Source organism: Eurytemora carolleeae, unplaced genomic scaffold (assembly GCF_000591075.1).
Source record: "Eurytemora carolleeae unplaced genomic scaffold, Eaff_2.0 scaffold1481, whole genome shotgun sequence".
NCBI lineage: Eukaryota > Metazoa > Arthropoda > Copepoda > Calanoida > Temoridae > Eurytemora > Eurytemora carolleeae.
The window spans coordinates 37,617-58,540 of NW_019397370.1; the positions used below are offsets into that span (position 1 = coordinate 37,617).

The 20,924-nt window shown below is 32.4% G+C and overlaps 2 protein-coding genes across 3 annotated transcripts; both read left to right on the forward strand.

The window, feature by feature from the left end:
• Positions 1 to 1,169: 1,169 nt before the first annotated feature.
• LOC111713812 (uncharacterized) lies at positions 1,170 to 8,868 on the forward strand. Of its 2 annotated transcripts, none has more exons than XM_023488755.1 (11): positions 1,170 to 1,433; positions 2,320 to 2,410; positions 3,127 to 3,304; positions 4,122 to 4,234; positions 4,584 to 4,677; positions 4,735 to 4,816; positions 5,461 to 5,538; positions 6,190 to 6,276; positions 6,776 to 6,961; positions 7,313 to 7,406; positions 7,487 to 8,868. In XM_023488755.1, exons 1-11 carry the CDS (start codon positions 1,338 to 1,340, stop codon positions 8,470 to 8,472), a joined length of 2,085 nt encoding a protein of 694 aa, XP_023344523.1. In that variant the 5' UTR covers positions 1,170 to 1,337; the 3' UTR covers positions 8,473 to 8,868. The 2 variants fall into 2 exon arrangements, with proteins under 2 accessions (XP_023344523.1, XP_023344524.1); XM_023488756.1 differs by having other exon boundaries at positions 2,323 to 2,410.
• A 2,935-nt stretch (positions 8,869 to 11,803) lies between these two features.
• LOC111713810 (progestin and adipoQ receptor family member 3) lies at positions 11,804 to 18,103 on the forward strand. The gene is made up of 7 exons (XM_023488753.1): positions 11,804 to 12,205; positions 12,380 to 12,490; positions 13,615 to 13,663; positions 14,675 to 14,796; positions 15,586 to 15,817; positions 16,448 to 16,595; positions 17,379 to 18,103. Exons 1-7 carry the CDS (start codon positions 12,030 to 12,032, stop codon positions 17,456 to 17,458), a joined length of 918 nt encoding a protein of 305 aa, XP_023344521.1. The 5' UTR covers positions 11,804 to 12,029; the 3' UTR covers positions 17,459 to 18,103.
• The last annotated feature ends 2,821 nt before the right edge of the window (positions 18,104 to 20,924 follow it).

Below are 20,924 nucleotides of genomic sequence, written 5' to 3' on the forward strand. Positions count from 1 at the left end.
TTTATCTTGATTTTTGGGTTTAATTACGTCATTTGAGAATAATAACGTCAATGCATCGGTTCTGTGAATTCAGTAGCTATCCTTATGTTAGAACCTATAGTGTGCTGTTGGGAACACGGAAACACTGAAGAAATTTAATATCCGTTGTGACAACGATTTGTTGTTGTAAATTAGTGAACTTTGAACTTTACTTTCTTTTTGCTTTTCTTTTCTTGAACAAGAAAGGAAGGTATTGTTTAAAGGGGGGGGGATGAGACGTGTTTCTAGAATTAACGAGTCCAAACAGCAAATCGTTAACTGTCTCTTTAATATATAGTTTATAAGAAAGTCTGTAACTTATGGCGTCCAACGTCAACAAGATATGTTTTGTAAACTATCCAGACAAATTTATTCATCTTTTTATTTAATGTTTTGAATAATATTTACCTGGAAAGGCATCAACTATGTTTTCTACTGCGCACGCTCAGATCGTTGGTAAGCTGACCATGTCGCGCAGGTTATGATACAAGGATAGACAGGGAACTCCAGGGCCCAGTGCCCAGTAATGAGGAGATGGGGCACATTTTATCTTTAATACGTGTTTTATAGAAATTTAAGAAAAGGTTATCTAAGCAGTAGACCTCCCCTCCTCCCCCTGAATCTGTCCTGTGTTCGTTAAACGTTTTTTATCCTCTCCACTTCATATCCTACTTTCCTCAATTCAGCTTTCTATCCTTAGTCTAGCCAACTTCTTTCTGGGGATAACATTCTCCTTGAGAAATCTATAGATTCCTTGTAAAATACAAAGTATTAGTGCGTAGCGGCATACTTCACATCTGATCAATGATCACACACAAATTACGGGCGTACACAGGATTTCATCATCTTATTTTATTTTGTCATCCTAAAATGGCAAGGGAGGGAGCAAATTGGTAACTCGAAAGCTTGCTGGTAAAAACATTTAAAAAAGGGAAATATTGAGGGCATTGCCATGGCCTTTAATCGAAAAACTCCAAAAACTTTTAATTTTTGAATTTAAAAAAATGAAATGAAATTCAAGTATTTCCCCGACTGAAACTATTTTAAGAACTCGATGAATTTATTAATAAGTGACCCATCTTCAAGCACAGCAGTTTTTTCATATCTTTCAAACTAGAATCTGCAATATATAAGATAAATAAAGATGTTTGGTTTTAGAGAAAATGACTGTTTAAAGGAATATTTATGTCTTGCTGTAAAATTACAGCATGTTGACACATCAATACATCATCTTCTTGGAACTTAAAAATTGTGAATTTGTTTGCTCTGAAGCCAGTGATCTACTATTGGAGAAGTTTAACTAGTTATGTTGATTAAAGATGGCGCTTACACGGCTATCCGCCGCTCAAGCTAGAGTGCTTTGTCTCCATTATTACTCTAATGCTTTGGGCTTCACGTTCGGAGATGTCGAGGAGGTTCAAACCAACAATCTTTATTTAATATCCTACTTTTCACTTCCTTATCTTTTAATATCCTACTTTTCACTTCCTTATCTCTTAATATCCTACTTTTCACTTCCTTATCTCTTAATATCCTACTTTTCACTTCCTTATCTCTTAATATCCTACTTTTCACTTCCTTAGCTCTTAATATCCTACTTTTTACTTCCTTATCTCTTAATATCCTACTTTTCACTTCCTTATCTCTTAATATCCTACTTTTCACTTCCTTATCTCTTAATATCCTACTCGATCCATAGATATGAAGTACAATTGATACCCTAATCATTAAGTCCTAATTTTCAGTCTTCATAAATATATGGATAAGCTGATATACTATATCTTTTCTTTATATCCTACTCTTCATATACATAATATATATGGTAGCCGATATCCTACACTTACTCTTTACCTATAGTGTAACGGATACCTTACTCTTTATATATATGGTGGCTGATAGTCTCTTCTTTATATTCTACTCCATTAAAATTCATTCTCTATTTCTTTCTATTGAAATATCCTAATTTCTTATATTTTCTTATTAGGCTCTCTACAATTAAATATTCTATTTACGATATTTCTCGATATATTTTGTTTCTTATCTTATTAGGCCGTTCTAATTTCAGTCCCTGGTTTCCTTAAATTTGTTTTTATAAATCTTGAATTTCTCCAGGTCGCGTTCAGTCTGAAAAGAACTGCCTAACTAAGAGTATTGGATTTCAGACATATTTGTTTCTATGCCCCGCTACTTAATAAAATTCGTCGATAACGAATCTCCGCTTCCTTCTATGATAAACGGAAAAAAATAGTGTGAGAGAGGGGGGGGGTGTTGTAGTCCCTTGAAGGGTTGTTGATTCTCCAGGAGGTGTATCGAACTGATCAGATTAAAGAATGGGGTCCCATAGATCAGGAACTGCGAGATCTATCCAGAGAGATAATAAGCTTCGCTGCAGGTCATTCTATAACCTAACCTAGCCTACTTTAAAGCATGGTACAGCTAATATGACCGGTTCAGAAAGAAGTGAACTTTCAGTTACAGGATTTATGGATTTCCGTGAGTTTGATTGATACTGTAATTTCTTTCGCATCTAAACAAAATAAAAGGTCAAATATCTGCGAAATCGTTGTTTGACTTTGTGACCTCGTAGATCCTATAGTTTTGATTTTTCGCACAAGCAGAAGAGCAAATTTATTCGGTTAAATATGTGAAATTCAAAACTTTTTTGTTCTTTTTAATAGCTAATAAGAGGTTTTAGGATTAAAAATGTACAAGTTTTGATCTAACTTAAGTTTGACGGGGATTTAAAAAATTAATAACAGAAATTATTTTTTACAGGTTGACAAAAAAACTTGACCTTGACAGATCATGACAATTATCAATATTACATACGTCAATACATATAATTATATCATGTACTGGTTTATAAATATGATTAATTCTAGTAAAATGATTGAGCATGACAGCAAAATTCCACAAAAACGTTCACACATAAGCGTTAATTACCTTCCTAAATCTGTCTTTGCACTTTCATTAATATAAATTTTTTATAAAAACAAAATTAAATTTATCTAAACATTAAACTTTTCCCTCCCGAGATAAAATGTAATGTTAAGCAAATTTTCAAATAAAACTTTTCTGTGTCATATATTTACCTAACATATATTCTAGAGCACGACGAGACCCAGATATTCGTCAAGTTCTTCGGATTCCACAAGTGCTACGACCTCATCCCAACCTCAGCCAAGCTTGTCGTCTTCGATACTCAACTCCTGGTCAAGAAAGCGTTCTTTGCTCTGGTTTATAATGGGGTTAGGGCGGCCCCCCTCTGGGACAGTGTCAAGCAAAGGTATGTGAGAATTTAATTCTGTTTTTGACCTCCACCCGACCCTATTATAACCTCTAATGGACCCATAAATATCCTCCGCCTCTCTGTTTACTCAGTTTTGAATCTCAGTAAACTTTTTAAAAAAATTCAAATGAGAAAGACATTTTTTGATCCCTATATCTTTGCAACCTGATGCTGTAAAAAAAATTGATATTTCAATCTATTGCCTATTTGATCTAACAGAGTTTGAAATTTCAAAGGTTTACGACATACGGGGAATGGGTTGCAAACAAGGGATAACAAATTTACAAATCTGAGTTTCTGGAAAAAAACTTATTCACTTTGCTGAACTTAGATACTTTTTTTAATGCTCATTAGAATTAAAAAAATAACAGACAGATAAAGTAAATTTTTGCCAAATTCTACAATTTTTTTACTGAACTAAATTTTCATCGCAACAAGTTCGTCGATTTTTCAACATTTCATCCATTTTTATAAAAGGCTTTATAATAGTTCATCTAACTAAACTAAACTAAATGCAGTCTTAACATCTTTTACACCTTGCATAATTATAAACTTATTTACCATTATCAATCCTTGGATCAACATTTCAAGGTTATCTTTGTAAATAATTTTAATGAGCTCTTTAAACAGAGAGTCACTGATTTCAAAATATTGAATATTTGAACAAAACAAATGTGCACTAATTCATTATTATACTAAGTGTACTGCAGACTGCAGTTTGTTCAATTCACTTGTAAGTCTCATTTAATTTTTAACATTTTTTGCATTACATACATTTTCAAACACGTAAGGAGTAAACACTTGTATTCTCCAGGTTTGTCGGGATGTTGACGATTACCGACTTTATCCGTATCCTGGAGATGAACTACAGGTCCCCGACGCTTGAGATGGAGGAGCTTGAGGAGCATAGATTATCCACCTGGAGAAGTAAGTTTTAACCTTGTCAATTTTTAGACTTTATTTCCCATAACGGTCAGATTTTCCGTCCTGAAAGAGTTAGAACTTTAAGCTGAAAATTTTGTGTTTATATTTAACATCTGTCCTATACAACCTTATGCAGAACACTTTTTTCCTGACAGAGTGCTAAACATTGGCAATTTTCCATTGGAATTTTATTCCGCTGTTAGGTTCTCTTTGGTCTACAGTTAAACTTTTCTCGAATCAAAATTGTGAGTATTGCAAAATGATGTTCATATTCGTCTTTCATATCGAAATATTCAAAAAACTTATATATTGTTAGTTCGCCAAATTTAACACTGATAATATCTTATTTTAGATGTACTGCATGACGCAAAGGAGTTAATCTATATTCATCCTGACGCAAGTCTGTATGACGCCATTAAAACGCTAATACACAACAAGATTCATAGGTCAGTGAAAAAAGTTAAAATATTTAAAATGCCAGCTATTAAAATAAAAATATTTAGATTGCCTGTAATTGACGCATTGACCGGAAATGTTCTGTATATATTGACGCACAAGAGGATTCTCAGATTCCTTTTCCTCTACGTAAGTATTTTGAATCATATTGCAATATTTTAAATTAAAATTGAAAACATCCTGATTTTTTTTAAATAGCTTGTGAACCCAGCTTTCCCCGGAAAAAAAGGTTTTCCTGTAAAAATTAACTTACTCGGCCTAAAGTTTTCTAACCAACCTAAAAATATTCCATGGGATTTACAGAGCTCCTCAATCAAAATTTGAATTAAATCTGTTCAATTGGTTCTTGCTTTATAATCGGAAATCCATACAAACAAACAGACAAACAGAGATTAATACTTTTTATGCATAGATAAGATAGATTAATACTAAATAAGAATTGAATTTTGCCATAAACTCAAATTTTTCATTCCTTATACTTTTGCAACCTGTTGTGTAAACTTTGTTATTTCAAACTAAGATTATTTGATCTAACAAAATTCATAGTTTAAAATATCTGTACATTGGCTTCTCAAGATATAAGGATTAGAAAATCTGATTTTCTGTTTGGTCTAAGAAGGTCGAGATGGATTTTTTTTTTTGTTTTAATTTTTGAGTAAACTTTTTATATGAATTCATTATATTAAATCATTTCTCTTGCCTCGGGAATAGGTTTGGTGGGATTCTTGACTTAGATACCACAATGATAAATTATTCATATTTATAAATATCAGATTGAGGATCTGCCTGACTGTACTGTACTGGATAAATCTATTCGGGAACTGGATATTGGAACATACACAGATATCGAGGTACGCGAAATATCAATGTTAAAGGAACTGTCCACCTAATTCTTGGAACTCACTATTTTCCGAGTTAGCTATGGGTTATAAATCGTCGTTTTTTTTGCATCTTTTTAGTTTTAAATTCTGCTTAATTCAGCAAAATACTTTTATTCAATTTTTTGCTCAAGCAAAGGTTAAGTGAGCAACGTTTTGATTCGTATACGCCTATCCCGAAACATAAAATTACAAAATTACGACTTTCCAGATTTTTGTAAAAAAAAATTTAAATAAATAACTATTTGTTTTTTAATTGTCTAATGTTGCAATTGATAAATAAAAATTGTTCTTATGGACTTAATTTTTGGTTCAGGAGTAGGTTATTGATAAGTGTAAATTCTGCGTTCAAACTCGTAAAACTTGAATAGAATGTTCAGTGATAACCAGAACACTCTGAAATAAGAAGACGAATTTTAGAATGAAGTTATAACTTTAAAAAGTGTATAGAAAAACTATTTGCTGTGAGACAAATACGCCTAAGTATTGCTGTAATGTCGTCTTCATTCAATTGTTCTCTGGTTATCACTGCATTTTATGAAAATTCAAGTTGCTCGCATTCTTAGTTTAGTAAAACCCATTAAATATTGAATTTAATATACATATTTTGATGCAATATTGTAGGTGGCCCACGAGAATACCCGGATAATAGAAGCATTGCACAAGTTCGTAAACAAGCGTGTCTCAGCTCTCCCTATAGTAGACGATCAGGTAAATTTGATCCTTTTTAACTTAAAGAGGCTTTCAGTGTAATTTCAAGTGATCTTTAGTAAGAAGATATCGTCGTTTCTCTAGCTTTAAATGCGTTCAGCTCTGACAAGATCCTACAATGCAAGTCACTTTACAGAGAAACCACAATCAAAAATAATCAATCTTTAAAGTTAAAAACATGGATATCTTTTTCATTCTTTTCCATTGAAAGCTTTTAAAGATACCGCTGTGAATCTGACATGTCATTCTTAATAAATGAAGGGTTACTTGGAAGTACGTTTACATTCCCATTAACGTTTTATATTATCTTAAAAAACTTGAAACTTGAAAGGATAGTTTCCTATATTTAACGTTAATTGCATATTTGGAGAGTATGTCAACTTCTTCTCTTTTTGCTCTTCATAATTTCTGCAAAATTAGTAAAATATTTGGAGTAGCAGTCGAGGAAAATTAGCAAGGATTTGCAAAAGCACCGATCTGAAATATTGTATATTTTCAGCATCGACTGATTGATATTTACGCGAAATTTGACGTGATAAACCTGGCAGCTGAGAAAACATATTCCAACCTGGATGTTACCCTGAAGGAGGCGAACAAGCACAGGAACGAGTGGTTCGAGGGGGTCCACAAGTGTAGAGAGACAGAGACTCTCTTCGAAGTGATGAATAAAATTGTGAAAGCAGAGGTATAATTATTAATAAAATGTTATTCTGTCAAAGAAAGAAAAGTTTCAGCATTTTCAATTTAAACTTTCTAATTAATTAAGAAAACTTTCAATGTAAAGTTTTTAAAATTTCTAATATTTGCTCATTATTTGAGCTGAACCATTTCTTTAATTATTAGATCAAAAATAGTTTCAGTCTTTTTCATAGGAGTTCAGAAATTGCTTTTGTGCGAAAAAAACATTTTCATAATTTTTCCTTTAAGACTTTGCAATCAATAGGGAAAAGTTTTAACACAAGAAATTGCCTTTATTGCCTTACTCAAAGATATCTTAACTAAGCTGACTTTAGATATTTATCAAGATATATTTCAGGTTCATAGACTTGTTATTGTTGACGATGATAACGTGGTTTGCGGAGTAATCTCTTTATCAGATATCCTCAGCTATCTAGTTCTCAGACCTGGAGGTATGTCAGTTTCACCCTGATCATTGAGAAATTATGAAAATTTTCAAGCTTTTGAAGTACATCACAATTTTTATTTTTAGGTGATGAGTTCGCGAATGCCAAGGTGAAAGATGTTAAAGTTTCGGAGATATCTGGAACAGATATCTCTGATCCGTCTGGAGCAGAAGAAATCTCCGTTCCATCCTCCCAACCTGGAGCAGAAGAAATCTCCGTTCCATCCTCCCAACCTGGAACAGAAGAAATCTCCGTTCAATCCTCCCAACCTGGAACAGAAGAAATCTCTGTTCCATCCTCCCAACCTGGAACAGAAGAAATCTCTGTTCCATCCTCCCAACCTGGAACAGAAGAAACCTCTGTTCCATCTTCCCAACTTGGAACCCCCAAAGTATCCGTATCTGAATTACCAGAGAAACTAGTAGAGGAGACTGAACCGTCCTCTTTGATCTCCTCTGAGAACTCTTCTCTTCCTGAACCATCAGGTGGAGAAGAGAATTCCACAGCCGTAGAGTCTGAAACATCAGGAGGTGCTGAACCTCTTGTCAATGGAGTTGCTTTTGAATCCCCAGTTATTGAATCTGATGATAAACCCTCTAAAGGAGAATCTGATGAACCTTTAGAAAAAATTGGTGAAGCATCAACCATAGAAGACCAATCCTCGGTAGTAGAGGCTGATGAATCTTCAGGGGTTGAAGCTGAGACGCCTGTAGAAGATACTGCTCCGTTCCCCATTAAACAATCCAGTCCTGACAATATACAGGAACTTCCTTCTAAACTTATGAATGGGGATCAAACAATCTCTCTTCCAAATTCTGAAAAGACAAAGGATTTATTGAAATCAGATTCCACAGACTCGGCGTTTGAAGCAACAGAAGAACTGGTAGAATCTGATATCCCGGAGGAGGGGAGAGTACATCTCCAGATTCTTGACCCAACAAACCAACAATATATAGAAACAAGTTTTGAACCTGAGAAAAGTGGGAAGATGTTAGAAGACTGTGATAATCTTGGAATGGAAAAATTAAATGGTCTTTCTTCTCCCGGACACAAAGATATATCCATCCAATAGGATTCAACTAGAGATACTCAACATTATTTATTAAACCTTGTTACATAAACATTAAACCAACCCTGGTGTTCAGCTCCAGGAGTGAAATGACCCTTCAAGTTTGTGAAATATTAAAGTAACCAGACAAAATTTAAAATTATATATTTTTTGGGGTTGAACTGAATGGATGGTAGTTTTAGAGTATGATTGAAAAGTATTCTAGGTTTTTTTTTTAGATAAATAGCATGTCCGCAATATACGGATCCATTTTAACTTAGATCTGGTGATATATATAATATATATACAAATATAATATTTAGTTTAAATGTAAATAATTATTGTTCGCTACCAGGCATACTTAACCAAGGACTCAAATTATTAATTTAAAACTTGTTAAAATAAATTTTGTCTTTCATCCATCCTTTAATTTATTTCGCCATAAATAAAGATACTATAGTATAGACTGATTGTTTATTTGTTCGGCATGTACGGATCATGTACGGAGTTTTAGCTGGATATAAAATAATAGTATTGTGTACGTAGTTGGAAAAATTAATTTAACCGTTCAAGAAACTAGTCGTACAGGGTGTTCTAATAAACATGGGAATAGTGACAACTTCTATATCGTCTTTGTTCCGTGCGGCACTATACATCTAGAACTACTATAGAGTTGTAAATTCCAAAATGTGGTCTACCATTTCTGCATGATCAAAATTGACTTGAGTTAAAAATCTGCCCAAATTCCCAATTATTAAATTTTTAAAATGTTTGACGTTTGATGTCAATTTTAAATTATAAAGAAGGCAGACCACATTTTGATGAGCTCAGAAGACATACAATCTTTTCATGATACATTTATTGTCATTTTATCTAATATCGAAATCAAAGACGACCTTCAAGTTGTCTCCAAAAAAAAATTCGTTAAAACGGACTAATGTTTTTTTCTGTAAATATTTGTTCAATTGCAAATGAACATTTCAAACAAAAAATTTGTTAAATCGTACTAATGGTTTGTTCCTTAAATAATTAAAATTTATGGGTAAAACACTGAAATTTAAAATTTTAGTTCGATTAAACATTTTTTGTTAATTTGCACTAAAATATGTTCATTTGTACTAAGTAGGATAAATGTGCAAAATGGTGAAATTTTAGATTTCAGTTCGATTAAGCCTTTTTTTGTTAATTTGTTCTAAAATAAGTTCAATTGCTTATTATAATTTATGGGCAAAATGGTTAAATTTTAATTTTTAGTTTGATTGAACATTTCTTTGTTCCCTTGCACTAAAATATGTTCATTTGTACTAATTAGAATGTGCAAAATTATGAAGTTTTTGATTTTAGTTTGATTGAACGATATTTCACCTCTCTTAAATCATGATAACGCGGAATGGACGTCATCTTTTTTTTCTTTGTATGAAAAATACTGCCGAGAATTTTTTTAAATTTTGTAACTGCAGATATAATTCTTGTATTACCGAAAATGTTTGGGGCACAATTCTAGACACAACTGCAGTTACACGTTTATACAGGGTGTCCCAATAAACATGGGAATTGAGAAACGACTTGAATATCGTCTTTGCTTTCCGTTAAATGATAAATGACATTAAGTGCAGCATCAAAAAAAGATTTAAAGTCTAATGAGTTTTCCAAAATGTGGTCTGCCTTCTTTGTATCTTTAAAAATGACGGAGATATTAAAACATTTGAACAGTTTTGTTGATTTTCAATAATCTGAAATCTGGACAAAATTCCTAACATCTCCGTCAATTTTTAAAGTAAAAAAATTGGTATGACTACATTTTGGGAATCCCAAGACTGGTATTTTTTGGTGTTAATTGTTTTAATACTACATAATTATATAATCCCGCACGGTTTCATTTTGAATTAAAAGAAAGAACAAACAACAATAATTTTTCCAGAAAACCCGGATTAAATGTCGTCATTGTTCTTTGTAATTCAGGCACCTTTTGAAAAGTACAGGGTGTCCCGCGAAACATGACAGTAGCCAGACGACTGTAAAGTTGTCTGTGATCTTTGAAATTCAGTCATCAACCTACTTTAACATGCATGATTCTTGAAACAATAATCACAAAATTCTCCTACTTCTAGCATTTCCGAAATATGATCTATCTTTGTTGTGCTGTCAATATTAAGAAGATATTAAGAATTTAAATTCAGATTTAAATTTTATTAAATAAAACCAAAGTTGTCGAAATCTGAACCAAATTTTGATAACCTTCAAGTTGTCTTGGTACTGTCATGTTTCGTTGGACACCCTGTCCCTTTCGTTCAGTTGTAAATTATCAAACTCCAAGAGACATTTTACATTAAAACAAGAAAGAAGACGACGATAATTTAAGTTTTCTGATTCTTACTGTATTTGAATTATATGCGCGCAACTAGGTGGGGGCAAGGCCTCCCCAGCCTGATTAAGGGGGGCATGCACCTCCCTTAAGAAGGCTTGCCCCCCCCCTAAAAAAAAGTCTAGTTGTGCGCCTGAATGCACACATATATGTGGTTTAATCTGTATAGTTGAGTACCAAAACATATTGACTTACAGTGTGTTCAACTATGAACAAGATTGTGTTGTTAGTTTGTAAATGAGAAATCGTCCTCTAATTACGTAATATCTATCAATATAGGTTAATACATATTTATTCAAACTAAACTTGTCAGAAACTAATTAATATCATTTTGAATTTAAGTTTACCCGTAAATCTTTTTATAATCATTGGTATCGTGCAAAATGTGCAAGCACAGAAAATAACATTGAAAACTTGACAAAGGATTTTTATTAAGATAAACTTCTCGTTGTTCCATGGATATCTAAAATATCTAATAATTTAAATATAACCTTGTCAAACTAAAATTTGTTCTACACTATTTTCAGATGAAAACTGGACTAAAAAATTGACTTTTTCCCTAGTCTTGGCTATCTAAATAAAGTAATTTACCAGCACAAGTAATGATTATAATAGTTATTTTTAGAAGTCCGAATATATGCTTACATTAAAACTGCCAATTTTTCTGTTTACGACTAATTTCATACAGTTAAACCCTAAACAAGTCATACATCGAAAGAATTCATCAAATGTCGTATTCTTCACTTTCTGATAATGGAATGTTGCAGATATTAAGATTTTCAATTAAATGATTATATGGAGCTCTTTAAACTGTTCCCGCTTATTCATGGCTGTTTATTTATTTTAGTAAATACAGAGATTTGATAAATTCTTTCGATGTATGGTTCATTTAGGGTTTAACAGAAAATCCAAATTCTGCAGTTTTAACTAAAATAGTAGAATGAATGTTGTCTTCGTCTATCTAAATTATAAGATAGAGCGAAGACGACAATCGTTCCGCGTTTTATGGTGAACAAAGCAATATTTTGATTTTAAAAGTCTTAGTTTACTTGACAACAATTGAAGTTCTGAACACAGGATTGTTCTTAAACAATTCCGAGGCCAGAGACTGACGTGTAGAGCTGCTTTCCTTATAGGCCTGCAGAATTGGTGCAGTTCGGTCTTATACTTTACTATAGATACAACCCTCCTTCTCTTCGCACTATATACTCACACTATGCAAACCTTTAATTGTTTCACTAAACCCGTGCACTGCACTCACCAACCCGGAGCTGGAACCCTGGAGAAGAAACACGTCCTGCTCAAGGGGAAAGATGTTCCTGTCTTTGTCCGGGAGGATTCTATCTATACCGGATACAGGACAACACTCGGATACACGGAATGCATAAAAAGGTTATTAGGGTTATTTAATAAACATAGAAATAGAATGTAATGAAGGCAGAAATCATATGGATACACTTAAAAAGCCTTTACATTTTGTGCCACATTGTTATATAATTCATTTTTGTATTGATCTAAGAGAATTTCTACTTTCAAGAAAAACTAAAACAAATTCTCTTTTTTCAGTGTTTTCCGACTTCACAACGAGACTGTGAACATTTGGAGCCATTTCCTTGGATTCCTTTATTTTGGTTTTCTTCTTTGCATCAACATTTTTCAATCCCATCCTCACAACAGGAAACCTTATCAGGGTTTATACAAACTACCATTTACTATATTAGTGCAGGGGCTTGAATTGGAAATGTACTTTCAAATTTGTTAAAAGGGGCTGTAGAATGTACTTTCAAATTTGTTAAAAAGGACTGTAGAATGTACTTTCAAATTTGTTAAAAGGGACTGTAGAATGTACTTTCAAATTTGTTAAAAGGGACTGTAGAATGTACTTTCAAATTTGTTAAAAGGGACTGTAGAATGTTCTTTCAAATGACCTTCAATTCATAAAGTGGTATATTCACTCCAATTCAGAATTAGAAATTAGAAAATATTAGAAATTAGAAATTTAACAAAATATATATCTTCAATTATGGTTTCCCACAAAAGTGACTTCCGCATTTCTACTTTGCAGAACAATTTTCAGAATTGAACACTTTTCAACCTTGAAATACAATAATATCTTCCTCATTATTGACCAAATAAAACTTTTAAAAGTGATATTGTGAATTGAGCGTGCTACTCTATTTAAATGTAGTGTTGATCGAATACCAGAGATGGTTGGATTTGTCAATATTTTCTTGGTTGTCATGATTCCACTTTAACTTGGAGACTAATAAAAGATACAAAGTAGGCTGGCTCTCTCACTTCTTTTTAACCTAATTAACAAGTTTTACCAAAAAAATCAGGAATTAAAAAATTCCAGCACCTTTTTTTGTAAAGAAAATTTTAAGTATTTACATCATTTTTTAAAAAGTTACATCAATCTCGTTCCCGCATTTATTCTCATATTTATTGGGAACCCCTGTACGAGGGGAGGAAATAGGGATATTTATGGAAATACCTGGACTAGCTGCAAACAAGGAAGCAGATTTAATGAATAGCTTTGAGCCGCATAGATGAAGTCGAACCATTTTCTCTTAATATGACGAACACAAATACGTCTACATGGTTCAATCACTTCTTGCTATCCAATAAGTCTGTTACCTGCAAGTTACCAGTATAAAATCTGTTGTTTCTTGATAAGAGATGATTTTTTTACGTCGAGATAACAGAAATATATCTGATTTTAGCTCAAATATCTAACATTCTAAGTTCTTCTTTTAAAAAAGTATTTAAGATGTCATCTTAACGATAAGGTTTGTATAAAGGAGTTCTGCTGATCTTATTGCTGTCTGTATCCAGCTTGTAACCTATCAGGTATTCTTCCCCCCTGGAGAAATAAAACCTAGAACTTCAACCCCATTCGGCAGGGGATGCACCATTCGGCAGGGGATGCACTTTGCTATGTATATACGCGCTGTTTAAGAGTTTTAATGCTTAGAGTTCATTTTGCAGCCCTTGATGTGAACAGCAGAGCGCTGTTGTTGTCCGCCTTCAAATCCTAATCCATTTTTGCGTCAGAATTTGCATATTCTGGAATCATCAAATAGATCATAATACTCAATGTAGCATTAGAGGATGAAATGTCATTTAGATATATGCGTAAAAAATTATTGAACTACACTTAGCACTCATTCACTTTCAGCTATCTTATGAAAAAACTAGCTGTTGAGCCCGGCGTTGCCCGTGGAATAACATTTTTTTTATTTTGAAAAAAATATTCAATTTTTGAAAAATTCAAATCTTGTGTTCCAGGGCGAAATATGCACGAAGCGGAATTTTTTTTGCCCCCTTGGAGCTCACAGGGGACAAAATTTGAACTGTAAATTCAAAACATTTGGCTTCTTGATACTTTAAAGATACACATACAGTCCAATTACCATGCAAGTACTACTTTATCTCTCTTTCTAACAAAACTAGCAGAAAAAAACAGCAAACAAATTTTGTTATGCTCTTCACCTTTTAGTTTCAGATTTTATAATGTTATAGCTCTGAGTTCTAGATGAAATATGCGCGAAAAGGAATTTTTTCGCCCCCCCCCCACCGAGGTCTAGGGGGCACTTCCCCATTGACCCCCTGTGTACGACCTTGCTTGGTTAAAGACTTCTTTATTAAATAAATATATATATATAAATAAATATATATATATAAATTAGCGAAGAGCTTTATTACATAGATGACTATACTTAGAGAAGTGTTAATTCTTTATTTCAACAGAATTTAACTTAAAACTTCAGTTAGAAGTGCTTAAAATCATTTGCGCACAGATATTGTGTAACTGTAAGATGTTAAAGATAATTTTGTTTTGTTTAGATCTGCTTTATTTAGATCTGTATGATCCTCAGCAGTATGTTCCACACATTCCTTTGCCATAGCGAAAGAGTAAAATATAAGTGGAAGGAAGCGGATCATTCAGGGATACTCATAGCACTTTGGGGCACTTATACTAGGTTAGAAGTACCAGTAAACACTCTAGGTTATCAGCATTTTAGGGGACTTTTCCCAGGTTTTTAACACCTGTAGACACTTCTTCTAGGTTATCATCACTTTGTGGCACTTATTCCAGGTTAGTAGTACCTGTAGACACTCTAGGTTATCAGCATTTTAGGGGACTTTTCCCAGGTTTGTAACAACTGTAGACACTTCTTCTAGGTTATCATCACTTTGTGACATTTATTCCAGGTTTCTAGCACCTGTAGACACTTCTTCAAGGTTATCATCACTTTTTGGCATTTATTCCAGGTTTGTAACACCTGTAGACACTTCTTCAAGGTTATCATCACTTTGTGGCATTTATTCCAGGTTTGTAGCACCTGTAGACACTTCTTATAGGTTATCAGCACTTTGCAGCACTTATTCAAGGCCAATAGCACCTTTTGCTATTTTTTAGATTGGCCGCACTTCTCGGTACTGTTACCAGGCAATTTTAGTAACATTTTCACGCACTTCCTTTTGGTAAGCAGCAGTTTACGGCACTTCTTTTTAGTAAGCAGAACTTTGTGATAATTATTCCAGGTCAGCAACAGCTTCAGGTACTTCTCACAGTTTACGACCACTTTAGGGCACTTATTTCAGGTTTAACTAATTTAAAGAGGAAATTGAGAGAAATCTTTGCTTGTCAAAACTTTGAATGATAGAAAGAACAAATGGCCACTTTCTAATAAAGAAACTAATGAAAAATTTAGATTTTGATTGTTTTAATTCTTAAATTAGATTGAATAACATCTGGTTTGTTTTAGAATTATTGTAACAAACTTCTCCTGTTTCCCGTCCTGGTTGCTGTTTCATCTGCTCCTGGTGACCATCCTGTTCTCCTTGGTGTTTCTGCAGCGCTGGTGGAACAGGGAGAAGCGGCAAAAGGGCGGGGTGGAGCTATACCTGTTCCTAGCCCTCTCTATGTACGCTGTAGCTCCTCTAGCTCATTGGCTGAGTATATCACCTACACTTGTACATAACAACACGACGGCACAGGTAATAAACATTACTCAGATGGACACACAGTAAAATCTTTGGTTTCCGGCCCCTCCCCCCCCCCAAAAAAAAAACAAAAAGGCGTTGAGCCCCCCTGGACACATTTCTGTGTAAAATAGCCCCTAACATTCCTATATTAAACTCAACAGTGGACTCTGTAAAATGAGAAGAAGGTAACAAAATTTTATAATTTTATCATTCTATGATCAACTTTTCTAAGAACTGCATTAGGTTGTACAATAAGAATGGGAGATTTTATTGGAGGGAAAAGAAACTGAGGTTTTACCACAAACTCTGCTTTTCTTATCCCTATATTTTTACAACTCGGTTTCGCGGACCTTTGATAATTCAAACTTTATATTCTGTTAGATCATTCAGATAACCTTAATTTGAAACATAAAAGCTTTACACCATCAGATTTCAAAGATATAAGGATTAGAACATTTGAGTATGTCGCAAGAACTCAGTTTCTTTATTAAGAAAAACTTGGAATTCCAAGACATATTTATAAATTATCTGCAACCTGGTGGTATAAACCTTTGAAACTTCAAACATAAGACTATTTGATCTACGACATCAGGTTGAACTGATATGGAATTAAAAACTAGAGTTTTCAGTCTGATTTTTCAGAAAATCTTCTGGATCCTGGTTCCCTACGGATTGGGTGGTTTAGGACTGTTCTTCTATATATCTCGTATCCCTGAGAGAATAGTTCCACCTGGTCAAGTAGATCTATGTGGGGCTTCACACCAGCTCTGGCATATTTTCATCCTTGCAGGTTTATTAATTAATTGATATTAATTTGACAAATATTTATTCATTTATATATTTACTAGCTGAAGGGCCCGGCGTCCACCCATGAGTGTCCACAAAAACATTCATAAATATGAATGTCTTGTTTTATTATATATGATTATTTTTCTAAATTTATTTATTCATGTTGAAAACATTTGATGTGGTACCTTACCTGGCCCGATTCTGGTTTATAAATTATGACGTATATATGACGTACAATAGGAACAAAGCAAAAATATACAAGTTTAGTGATTAATTCACCATTTATAACAGGAATATATGTGAAATCTCTTTTCTTTTAGTAATGTGTGAAGAAATGTTGCTTTACTAAAGTTTAAAAGATCAATCAATCAAAGATATTTTTGTCAATAAAGGAAAAATCAATCGGCTTAAAGCGTCAATATCAGGATGGGTTGGTTAAAAACAGATACGGGAAAAAAATTTATGAGACTAAATTTGCCAATTTTTCTTCCCAAACAAATACACACACATATATATATATATATATATATATATATATTTATACTTTAAATAGAGCCCTTTGTTTACTTTATTGCAAAAACTTGCAATTATACACCCGTAATACTTTATTGCAAAATAAATACTCGTACATTTTGGAGTTAATTATTTTCTGTAATTTTTCACCATGTTCAAACTATTATATTACTATAATATCCTCTCTATAAATTATATTTTGTTTTTAAGCCCATATTTTATATTTTGTATCTAATGATTAAAAGATATATAATCAAATTATTTTTTCCAGGTATGGTGTCCTGGTATGATTTGACCTGCTGGCTATCCACTACTCGACCCCAGTCCTGTCAGCTGATATCTAGCTTCTAGAAACTTCTGTCAGCTGTTATGTAGCTTCAAGAAACTCTTGTCAACTGATGACTACCTTCTAGAAACTTCTGTCAGTTGATATCTGGCTTCTAGAAAACCTCTGCAGCTGAATTTTAGCCTTTAGAAATCTTATTTCTAGAAATGTCTGATAGCTAAAATTTAGCTTCTAGAATCTTATAAAGATTAAATCTGGTTTCTAAAAACTTTTCTTGAATCTTATTTCTAGAAACGTCTGATAGCTAAAATTTAGCATCTAGAATCTTTTAAAGATTAAATCTGGTTTTTAAAAGCTCTTTTAAAATCTTATTTCTAAAAACGTTTGATAGCTGAAATTTAGCTTCTAGAATCTTTCAAAGATTAAATCCGGGTTTTAAAAGCTTTTTTTTAAATCTTATTTCTAGAAACGTCTGATAGCTGAAATTTAGCTTCTAGAATCTTTTAAAGATTAAATCTGGTTTTTAAAAGATTTTTTAAAATCTTATTTCTAGAAACGTCTGATAGCTGAAATTTAGCTTCTAGAATCTTTTTTAAGTTGAAATCTAATTTCCAGAATCTGTGTCGGTGTTGGGTCATTTCATAGATGGACATTTTTTAGATAACAAATTCATAGATAAGACATTTTACAAACATTTCATAGACAGGACATTTTATAGATATGCCATTTCATAGATAGGACATTTCATAGAAAAAGAAATTAATAGAGAGGACATTTTATAGATAGGACATGTCATAGACAGGATATTTCATAAATATAACATTTTAATGACATATTTAGAGATTTACATATTAACGTAGAATAAGAATATGAATAAAAATATTTTTTTTAAGTGTGTGTCTCAACTAACAAGATATTAGTTTAGATCGAAAATGAATATGTGAAAATGAGATACCTTACCTATGAAAATTCTTCTCCGTCTATGCAATTTCCTATCTATGAAATGTCCTATCTATAAATATTCTGTCTATGAAATGTCCATCTATGAAATATCTTTCTATGACCCGACACCCATCTGTCAGCTAAAATCTAGCTTCTATAGAAACTTCTGCTATCTGAAACACAGCTTTTATAAACTTCTATCAGCTGAAACATAGCTTCTAGAAACTTCTGCTATCTGAAACATAGCCTAAACTTCTGCCATCCAAAATATAGCTTCTATAGAAACTGTTTCCATCTGAAATATTACTTCTATAAACTTTTGCTAGCTCAATTTAACATCTGGAAACTAAATTTCATAACATGCATGTAATGCAACCTTTGGATTTGTTTCGCGGCATTCCTTGCACATTCAAAATAAGAATGTTTTAAAAATTCATTATCATCTTATCGTTATGCATTCTGAAAGGTGTAAATTAAGTTTCTAAGATGAATTTTCTAATTAATATTTATTTTTTTCTCTTGCATTTAGCATTTTGGAGTTATTCTTTCTCCTAGGATTTAAAAGTGCATTTTAAGCATATATAATTATACATCCAGACGGGCAGATATTATTTAGTATTAAAGACGAGTTGAATTTATTTCAAATAAGTATTACATCCACGGAGTATACATCATGATGGAGAATTCATCATGAATATCAAATTAATTTACACTAGTTACTGAGCACTCTGTTATTTATATATCCTCTCAGACGTATTACCTTGCTCACGTCACGATAATTCTATTTTTGCATTCATATTATGAAGTATCAACCTTATTTACCCATGTAATTGCAATTCTATTATGTTTTAGCTTTAACCATATTTTTGCTATTCTTTTTGAAATTTTTGAAATTTATTTTTCCTGCGAATATTAATTTTTCTGTTAAAATCTGATTTGAAATCAGCCAATTTTTAATTGGTTTGTTGGTCAGTTCTTTAAAATATGAAGCAGTGTGATATTTTCTCATGAATTATTATTATTATTATTATGTAAAAATTAGCAAAAGTTTTTAATTACAATCTATATTTAATATAGTATTAATATAGCATGATAGCTATATATATATATATATATATATATATATATATATTTCCAAGTTTTAATTTTACTCCATATTATGTAGTAAGCTTGTTATTGTTAATTTAAATTCTATAATTCACAATACAATAAAATATTCATTCTACCCTACTACAGAGTAAAAATCTATCATATTCTACAATTATAGTAAATATCTATCCATCGTAAAATATAGTAAATATCTATCCTATCCTACAATGTAATAAATATCAATCCTATTCTAGAATTCAGTAAATATTTATTTATGATGATATTGTATAATATATGTACAATGTACATATGCATTAATTATTTATTGTATGATATAGAAAAAAAAATTTATTCCAAATATATATTTATGTAAAAAAAAATTTCCAAAAGGATTGAAAATAGAGAGAGACGATATAAATACGTCAAATATATTTATTTTGTTGATTATATGCTTTATCTGCCTTTCCGCCTGTCCGCCTATCCGCCTATCTGCCCACTTTTTTTGTAATCCTGGAGATGTTACATATTAAACCACTCAAGTATCTTCTTTTTAGCTTTTGGTTTTGAGAAATAATTGGTCTAATTGTCATCAATGTATACGTTATATAGCTTGCAACCGGACCTTTGGACCCCTGTGATCTTTCTGTTTATCGGCTTGTGTGTCTGTGTCACTGAATCAAGGTTATAATGCAAAGAAAGTTAATTGCAGTTGCGTATACTCTGCGTAAATATTAAAACAGTTCTCTCTGGGCGGAATTTGTAAACAAGAATAGTTGCATCAGTGTTCGTTTAGTACCCGAGGAGGATAAAAGCATTGAATTTTGAAAATTTTGATAGTTCACATAATAGTTTCCTATGACCAGAATATTTCATTGATTTTAAAGATGGATTCCATGTCAGGCTGTGACATGCGTCTTGTGTTTACATTACCGCCCAGAGACAGTACACTTCAGTACAAAAGATGCGTACACCTCTGAAAGGATGGGACTGAAAGGAATTTGAGTCGTAACTTAAGTGAATCTCCTTATCTAGAGTGGAATTTTCAATGTTCACAACTGTAACCTTAAATGCGTTGTCCGGTCAAGAAAGATAACCATTTAAAAATTCATTATTTTCAATTTTAGTTTCTTTAGAAAAGTGACTTGCGCATTTCTCCTTGAAGCTACAATGGGAGAAATTATCAGAATTAAGTACTTTTAAAGATAGAAATGTGGCGATCTTTCACATTTTATTGATTCCACTGCAAACTAACCATATATAAGATATCAATCTTACGTGCAGTTTACTTTAGCTTCACGTGATCTGATTAAGGTGTAATGGAATGAAAGGACATTTGAAATTACAACTCCTTCAAAACTTACATTTTTTATCATGAAACCATAATTTTATTATTGGCAACGTATTTGTTCAGACATTTAAGCAAATATATTCTATTACAATAGAATGTGTACTGTATATTCTTACGTCACAAGTGTCTGCTTAATTTTTGTGTCCGACAAC